The 9,149-nt window shown below is 48.4% G+C and overlaps 1 protein-coding gene across 1 annotated transcript in view; it reads right to left on the reverse strand.

Annotated features, from left to right (window-relative positions):
• Window positions 1–450: 450 nt before the first annotated feature.
• LOC308149636 (kinesin-1 heavy chain-like) overlaps window positions 451–9,149 on the reverse strand; it is a gene marked incomplete at its 5' end in the record, with an annotated part of 32,738 nt that continues 24,039 nt past the window's right edge. Inside the window, 7 exons of the mRNA XM_080522517.1 lie at window positions 451–1,645; window positions 2,850–2,988; window positions 3,388–3,604; window positions 7,977–8,081; window positions 8,356–8,427; window positions 8,686–8,746; window positions 8,914–9,015. Of these exons, the coding sequence (XP_080378643.1) occupies window positions 1,639–1,645; window positions 2,850–2,988; window positions 3,388–3,604; window positions 7,977–8,081; window positions 8,356–8,427; window positions 8,686–8,746; window positions 8,914–9,015 (703 nt within the window). The 3' untranslated portion in view covers window positions 451–1,638. The remainder of the gene's footprint in view (window positions 1,646–2,849; window positions 2,989–3,387; window positions 3,605–7,976; window positions 8,082–8,355; window positions 8,428–8,685; window positions 8,747–8,913; window positions 9,016–9,149) is intronic.

The raw sequence follows: 9,149 nt of genomic DNA on the forward strand, positions 1-9,149 counted from the left end.
GACACAGGACAATGACACGAACCCAGAACAAAGATAAGCTGTGCACTTCTTACTCAACATCGTGGGGTAATTGTTGGCCTGAAAGCTACATAGCGTGGAGGGGGGAAAGTATTCTTTCAAAGTGAGGCAACTGAGATAAACTAGATGAAATAGTTGCATCATCCACTAGCATCATTGACTTCTTAAACTCCTCTTATGATGACGATGACGGGGGGGGGGGGGGGGGGGGGGGTAACAGGAAGAGCCCGTTAATAAAGATAATAAAAACTTCTTGACAGTAAAATGTACACAAAAATGGTTCCAGCCATCAGCCCATATCCCTGGTGTGTAGTCTGAGCAGCGGACCGAGGTGGTGGTGGGAGTGGGAGAGAGACGCAGCTAGATCGCTAGGACAGGACAACGCGTCAGCCTCACTCTACACTACATGTCCTCGGTGGACAGGGTTCTACACGGAACCCAAATGGGTTCTACATGGGGGGGGAAAAGGGTCCTTCAAAGGGAGCCCCTACAAGGACAAAATGAGAAACCCTTTTTTGGTATTCTTGGAACCGTTGTTTGTTTTAGGAGCCTATACCTGTATTCTAAATGTGTTGAATCATTGGGTTGAAAGGGTTGAATCATTCTATATGTGTTCCAAATGTGCAGATAAATAGGTTCCAGTTACACTGCATTTAAACGGCTGCAGTAAAAATAGCCTGTTCATTTACTGAACAGGTAAAGTAGGATAGATAGATAGATCATTCTGGATCAGTTTCCTCATATCCTTGCTGTGTAGGTGGTCATCAGTATGTGTGTAGGTGGTCATCAGTATGTGTGTAGGTGGTCATCAGTATGTGTGTAGGTGGTCATCAGTATGAGTGTATAATCGTTTTTCCTTTCAATAAAAACAATGGCCTCCACAGGTACTCTGTTAAATAAATCGTCACTGTCGTACGGCGTCTCCTCCCCACACACCTTAGGGGAAGTCTGTGCAGCGCCTTCACGTCTGTACAACCACCACAGTTTGTAGTGCTCAACAACACCGTCTAGTCGATTCAAACCCTTTATAAGAAGCTTGTAAAATCTATTCAGAGAGAGAGAGAGATAACACGACCAAGAGAATATTGAAATGTACAGATTTGTGTGGTAGGATCAACAACACACTTTTTTTTCTTCTTTCACTCGCTTATTTTCTTCTTCTCATTTTTTTTTCTTTCTTTTTTTCTTTTTTTTTAAACACTCTGCTCTTTTTGTTTTGTTTTCCTTTTTCTTTTTAAAAATCCTGTGAGGGAACGTCCAGCTTGGCACAGTGCAGAACTACTCTGAAGGCAAGGATGAGAGACACGGTGGGACCAAACCAAGCTACGTTCACGTCATGTAAGTTCATTTGCCAAGACTGCACTCTGTGTGGGTGGGGGTGGTTGGATGACTTGTGTTTCTGTTTTTGTAAAATTAAATTAATTTCTTTCTTTTTTTTTTTTATATCCAGAGAGGAAACATGAGGGTGGTTTTATCTGTACAGGCCGGGATTATGTATATATTTATATTTAAAACTCCTGCTCCTTCTAGAAGCCCAGCAGGGAGCTGATTCGCTGTAATGGAATGACAGGTTGTCATGGAGATGTCGGCTTTCTTCTGCTCCGTGGGGATGTCCCGTCTTCAGCTGCTGAGAGGAGAGGAGGAGGAGGAGGAGAGAGAGGGAGTGGGGAGGAGAGGAGAGATAGGGAGTGGGGAGGAGAGGAGAGAGAGGGAGTGGGGAGGAGAGGAGAGAGAGGGAGTGAGGAGGAGAGGAGAGAGAGGGAGTGAGGAGGAGAGGAGAGAGAGGGAGTGGGGAGGAGAGGAGAGAGAGGGAGTGAGGAGGAGAGGAGAGAGAGGGAGTGAGGAGGAGAGGAGAGAGAGGGAGTGAGGAGGAGAGGAGAGAGAGGGAGTGGGGAGGAGAGGAGAGAGAGGGAGTGGGGAGGAGAGGAGAGAGAGGGAGTGAGGAGGAGAGGAGAGAGAGGGAGTGGGGAGGAGAGGAGAGAGAGGGAGTGAGGAGGAGAGGAGAGAGAGGGAGTGGGGAGGAGAGGAGAGAGGGAGTGGGGAGAAGAGGAGAGAGAGGGAGTGGGGAGGAGAGGAGAGGAGAGAGAGGGAGTGGGGAGGAGAGGAGAGAGAGGGAGTGGGGAGGAGAGGAGAGAGAGGGAGTGGGGAGGAGAGGAGAGAGAGGGAGTGAGGAGGAGAGGAGAGAGAGGGAGTGAGGAGGAGAGGAGAGAGAGGGAGTGGGGAGGAGAGGAGAGAGAGGGAGTGGGGAGAAGAGGAGAGAGAGGGAGTGGGGAGGAGAGAGAGGGAGTGGGGAGAAGAGGAGAGAGAGGGAGTGGGGAGGAGAGGAGAGAGAGGGAGTGGGGAGGAGAGAAGGAGGGGAGAGAAGGAGGGGAGAAAAGGAGAGGAGGAAGGGAGGAGTTTTTACAAGACTTCAAAGGTTTATCAATCATTATTTACTGTTTGAACTCTGCCAGCCATCAGCCAGAAGTCATGCATCATTAACAAAGATCCCAAAATATTGGCAGAAACTGAGAAGTTGATTTGAGCTCACCAACATACTGAATGAGAGAACAGGGAAGCATAATTAAAACTATCAACAAATCTCTTATTCTAAACTAATCAAACATCTCATTACTGGTGTCTGCCTCATGTTTCTGCCCATAACCCTTCTCCCAGCGGAGGCTGGTGGAGGTAGAACTCGGAGGCCGGGCTCATTGTAATGCATGGGATGGAAACATGTTCCATGCGTTAACAATGAGGCCGTCCTCCGATTTCTACCTCCGCCGGCCTCCCCGGGTTCCTGCAGAGAGAGAGAGGGAGGGAGGCTCGTAGTCGGTCCCGTGTTGACTCACTTCTTGTCGGGCTTGAGGCCGCCTCCTCCCCCCCTGATGGCCACGGCCTGGCTGTTCTGGTAGAACCCCCCGGCGCTGCGGTTCATGTTGGGGTGGGTGGGGGACGCCACGGGGGGCTGGCCGGGACGAATGGGTTTGGCTGTGGGGCGGAGAGGGGGAGGGGGGGGTTAGAGAATACACCAAACCTTACCACTAACAACAATGTTAAAAGACTGAGAGAGTAGTTGGTTAACCAGACATGTGTGTGTGTGTGTGTGTGTGTGTGTGTGTTTAAGTGTAGGGTTATGTATTTAGGTGTAGGTGTAGGGGGGTGTGTGTGTGTGTGTGTGTGTGTGTGTGTGTGTGTGTGTATGTATGTTTAGGTGTGCGTTTGTCTGTGCATGTGGGTTTAGGTTTATGTGTGTGAGTGTGAGTGTGAGTGTGAGAGTGAGTGTGAGTGTGAGTGTGAGTGTGTGGATGTATGTTTAGGTGTGCGTGTGTGTGTGTGTGTGTGTGTATGTATGTTTAGGTGTGCGTGTGTGTGTGTCTCTCTCCTCACCGATCTGAGCGGAGTGGCCCCTCCTGGCCATGTTCTTGGCGCGTACGGCCTCTTTGATGCGGTCCACCTCCTGCTGGTAGCGCTTGCGGTCGCGGGCGGCGTTCTCCTTGGCCTCCTTCAGGGCCGACTCCAGCGCCTTGACCCGCTCTGCCGTGGCACGCAGACGCTTCTCCAGCTTCGGGAGCTCACAGCGCAGGTCTGCGTTGTCACGCACCAGCTGGGAGGGGGAGGGAGGGAGGAAGGGAGGGAGGGAGGGAGAGGGAGGGAGCGAGAAAGAGGAAGACAGAAAAAGAGAGGGAGATAGAAAGATAGAAAGGGAGAGAATACAAGTTTGGTTAATTAGTCAGCCTAAAAGTACTAGAATGTGGTTTATTTATACGTATATCGAGTGGTTTGATTGGTGCATATCTAGTATATGGTGAGGTGTGATTGGTGCATATCTAGTATATGGTGAGCTGTGATTGGTGCATATCTAGCAGTGGCGGCTGGCCAATAGAGGGCGCTAGGGCGCCGCCCCCACCTTCCAACGCAGCCCCACTTCGTAGTTGCTACTTGTAAAAGATTTTTTTAAATAAACATTGTTTATTCATAAAATGCGGCTGATATTCTGTCGGCGCCTATCAGCATTCATTAAAAATCCTCCAATACAATAAACATTTTATCTGTGTGTGTGTAAAATTCACTGTGAAAATACATAGGGGAGGAGTCGGGGCGCCGGCCGAAAGGCAGTCTATGGCAGTGCTAATACTTTTGGCTTACACGTGAGCTGTAGCAGCGCTCCAATTACCTGTCTCCTATTTCTCGGTCGGGGCGCAAAAACATTAACCCATTCATTACACTACGGATGACGTCATGAAGGGTTGTCCCATTTCCCCCGGGGAACCACTACGGCTATGGCTCCAAAACGAGTGACTCCAAAACGAGTGACTCCAAAACGAGCCGAAGTGGTAAAAAAGAGAATCGGGTATGGGCCTCTCTCTGCCTTTCTCTCTGCTGCTCTCTGCCTTTCTCTCTGCTGCTCTCTCTGCCTTTCTCTCTGCCTTTCTCTCTGCCTTTCTCTCTGCCTTTCTCTCTGCTGCTCTCTCTGCTGCTCTCTCTGCCTTTCTCTCTGCTGCTCTCTCTGCCTTTCTCTCTGCTGCTCTCTCTGCCTTTCTCTCTGCTGCTCTCTGCCTTTCTCTCTGCCTTTCTCTCTGCTGCTCTCTCTGCCTTTCTCTCTGCTGCTCTCTGCCTTTCTCTCTGCTGCTCTCTGCCTTTCTCTCTGCCTTTCTCTCTGCTGCTCTCTCTGCCTTTCTCTCTGCTGCTCTCTCTGCCTTTCTCTCTGCCTTTCTCTCTGCTGCTCTCTGCCTTTCTCTCTGCTGCTCTCTGCCTTTCTCTCTGCTGCTCTCTCTGCCTTTCTCTCTGCTGCTCTCTCTGCCTTTCTCTCTGCCTTTCTCTCTGCTGCTCTCTGCCTTTCTCTCTGCTGCTCTCTCTGCCTTTCTCTCTGCTGCTCTCTGCCTTTCTCTCTGCCTTTCTCTCTGCCTTTCTCTCTGCTGCTCTCTCTGCCTTTCTCTCTGCTGCTCTCTCTGCCTTTCTCTCTGCTGCTCTCTCTGCCTTTCTCTCTGCCTTTCTCTCTGCCTTTCTCTCTGCCTTTCTCTCTGCTGCTCTCTCTGCCTTTCTCTCTGCTGCTCTCTGCTGCTCTCTCTGCTGCTCTCTCTGCTGCTCTCTGCCTTTCTCTCTGCCTTTCTCTCTGCTGCTCTCTCTGCCTTTCTCTCTGCTGCTCTCTCTGCCTTTCTCTCTGCCTTTCTCTCTGCCTTTCTCTCTGCTGCTCTCTCTGCTGCTCTCTCTGCTGCTCTCTCTGCCTTTCTCTCTGCCTTTCTCTCTGCCTTTCTCTCTGCCTTTCTCTCTGCCTTTCTCTCTGCCTTTCTCTCTGCCTTTCTCTGCCTTTCTCTCTGCTGCTCTCTCTGCCTTTCTCTCTGCTGCTCTCTCTGCCTTTCTCTCTGCCTTTCTCTCTGCCTTTCTCTCTGCTGCTCTCTCTGCCTTTCTCTCTGCCTTTCTCTCTGCCTTTCTCTCTGCTCTCTCTGCCTTTCTCTCTGCTGCTCTCTCTGCCTTTCTCTCTGCCTTTCTCTCTGCCTTTCTCTCTGCTGCTCTCTCTGCCTTTCTCTCTGCTCTCTCTGCTGCTCTCTCTGCCTTTCTCTCTGCCTTTCTCTCTGCCTTTCTCTCTGCTGCTCTCTCTGCCTTTCTCTCTGCTCTCTCTGCTGCTCTCTCTGCCTTTCTCTCTGCCTTTCTCTCTGCCTTTCTCTCTGCTGCTCTCTCTGCCTTTCTCTCTGCTGCTCTCTCTGCTGCTCTCTCTGCCTTTCTCTCTGCCTTTCTCTCTGCCTTTCTCTCTGTCTTTCTCTCTGCCTTTCTCTCTGCTGCTCTCTCTGCTGCTCTCTCTGCTGCTGCCCCTCTGCTTTTGTCTTGGTTCTCTCCTTTACAAGCATCCTTTGTTTGGGTTATGTTCAGGTTAATGTGGTTTGCTTTTATTAGCACCTTTCAACACCATATACAGGTGCAACTCAAAAAATTTGAATATCGTGCAAAAGTTCATTTATTTCAGTAATTCAACTTAAAGGGTTAAACTTAGATATAGACTCATTACATGCAAAGCGAGATATTTCAAGCCTTTATTTGTAATAATTTGGATGATTATGGCTTACAGTTTATGAAAACCCCAAATTAAATATCTCAGAAAATTAGAATATTGTGAAAAGGTTCAATATTGTCGGCTCAAGTGTCACACTCTAATCAGCCAATTAATCCAAAACACCTGCAAAGGGTTCCTGAGCCTTTAAATGGTCTCTCAGTCTGGTTCAGTAGAATTCACAATCATGGGGAAGGCTGCTGACCTGACAGTTGTGCAGAAAACCATCATCGACACCCTCCACAAGGAGGGAAAGCCTCAAAAGGTAATTGCGAAAGAAGTTGGATGTTCGCAAAGTGCTGTATCAAAGCACATTAATAGAAAATTAAGTGGAAGGAAAAAGTGTGGAAGAAAAAGGTGCACAAATAACAGGGATGACCGCAGCCTGGAGAGGATTGTCAGGAAAAGGCCATTCAAATGTGTGGGGGAGCTTCACAAGGAGTGGACTGAGGCTGGAGCGCATCAAGAGCCACCACACACAGACGGATCCTGGACATGGGCTTCATATGTAGCATTTCTCTTGTAAAGCCGCTCCTGAACAACAAACAACGTCAGAAGCGTCTGACCTGGGCTAAAGAAAAAAAGAACTGGTCTGTTGCTCAGTGGTCCAAAGTTCTCTTCTCTGATGAGAGCAAATTTTGCCTCTCATTTGGAAACCAAGGTCCCAGAGTCTGGAGGAAGAACGGAGAGGCACACAACCCAAGACACTTGAAGTCCAGTGTGAAGTTTCCACAGTCTGTGTTGATTTGGGGAGCCATGTCATCTGCTGGTGTTGGTCCACTGTGCTTTATTAAGTCACCAGTCAACGCAGCCGTCTACCAGGACATTTTAGAGCACTTCATGCTTCCTTCAGCAGACAAGCTTTATGGAGATGTTGACTTCATTTTCCAGCAGGACTTGGCACCTGCCCACACTGCCAAACGTACCAAAACCTGGTTAAATGACCATGGGATTCCTGTGCTTGATTGGCCAGCAAACTCGCCTGACCTGAACCCCATAGAGAACCTTTGGGGCATTGCCAAGAGAAAGATGAGAGACATGAGGCCGAACAATGCAGAAGAGCTGAAGGCCGCTATTGAAGCATCCTGGTCTTCCATAACACCTCAGCAGTGCCACAGGCTGATAGCATCCATGCCACGCCGCATTGAGGCAGTAATTCATGCAAAAGGGGCCCAAACCAAGTACTGAGTACATATGCATGATTATACTTTTCAGAGGGCTGACATTTCTGTATTTAAAATCATTTTCTTATTGATTTCATGTAATATTCTAATTTTCTTGAGATATTTAATTTGGGGTTTTCATAAGCTGTAAGTCATAATCATCAAATACATAACAAATAAAGGCTTGAAATATCTCGCTTTGCATGTAATGAGTCTATATAATATCTAAGTTTAACCCTTTAAGTTGAATTACTGAAATAAATGAACTTTTGCACGATATTCTAATTTTTTTAGTTGCACCTGTACTCCACCCACATACTCACTCATCCAACATGCATCACCACTGATCACTGGCGTTCCCAACTCATAGTACAGTCGTTTATTTAGTAAGTGTTCTGTTGGTCATACATTTATATATACTTATATATACATTTATATATACTTATATAACATTTGTTATACTTTTAAAACTGTGGTGCGTCTCCATTTTGTTGTGGCCTTTGAGCCCATGTCATGACAATGTCTAGTGAGGTGTGATTGGTGCATGTCTAGTATATGGTGAGCTGTGATTGGTGCATATCTAGTATATGGTGAACTGTGATTGGTGCATATCTAGTATATGGAGAGGTGTGATTGGTGCATATGTAGTATATGGTGAGGTTTGAGTGGTGCATATGTATGGTGAGATGTGATTGGTGCATATCTAGTATATGGTGAGCTGTGATTGGTGCATATCTAGTATATGGTGAGCTGTGATTGGTGCATACCTGTTTGTGGACCTTGGTGAGCTGCTCCAGGTTGTTCTCCAGGAAGGAGATCTTCTGTTTCTGGGCGGCGCTGCCCCCGGTGTCATCAGAGTCCATCTCAGCACTCTGCAGACAGACATATAGACAGACAGACAGGTAGACAGACAGACAACCCAGTCAGTCCCTCAGACAGAGAGAGGTGGCACAGCTAGCCTCGTGACCACACAGTGAGCCTCTATCACAGACACACAGTTGACCTAGTTCACACAGCCCCTGCCTAGTCCCTGGGTCATTGTGACACACCACAACCAGGAACCATGTCACAATGGGCCAGCAGACAATGGAGGTCTATGAGGGTTCAACGGTTAAAAGGGTAAAGGTTATGAATGCTGGTTGTGACCTTCTTGACCCTGGTGGCCAGGTCCTGGACGAACAGCTTCCTCAGGTTGTGGAGCGTCTGGAGCTCCTTGGCCTGGGGAGGGAGGGGGGGAGAGAGAGAGAGAAGGAGAGAGGAGGGGAGAGGGAGAGAGGGAAGGAGAGAGAGAGAGAGAGAGAGAGACGGGTGCAGAGGGGGAGGTTAACAAGGCCAGGGGACATGACCAGATAGAACAGCCACAGAATTAGAATTCCGAGAACAAATATGGAATATTCTAGATTCTATTTCAGAAGTGTTCACAGTAGTGTAGTGAGTAGTGTGAGTAGTAGCTGGGCTGCTGTCTCCTCTACTCACCACGGTCTCCTCTAGACCCTTCAGGTCCTGTCTGGCCTGCTCTCGCCTGTCCTGCATCACCCTACACACACACACAACAACAATCAGGCATATTGGTCTTAAAATAGATGTTATCTCAATGAGACTAACCTGGATAAAAAAGATGAAATAAAATTGTGTGTGTGTGTGTTGCTGACGTTGTGGTGTGTGTGTGTGTGTGTGTACGCGTGCGCGTGTGTGTGTACGTACGTGAGCTCGTGCAGCTTGCGGCTCTTCTCCTGGTCGGTGGACTTGAGCTTCTCGTGCTCCACCTTCAGACGCTCCTGCTCCAACAGGATCTTCTGGTTCAGACTGACCACACAGGAACAACCAATCACAACCCAGAACACACTACCACAACCCTCCTATCACAACAGAGACCATTCAATCAAAACTAAGTCTGTGTATGTGTGTGTGTGTGTGTGTCTCAGCCTGTGTGTGTTTCA

The sequence above is a fragment of the Nansenia antarctica genome (genome assembly GCF_963989245.1).
Source record: "Nansenia antarctica genome assembly, chromosome: 2".
In the NCBI taxonomy this organism is placed as follows: Eukaryota; Metazoa; Chordata; class Actinopteri; order Argentiniformes; family Microstomatidae; genus Nansenia; species Nansenia antarctica.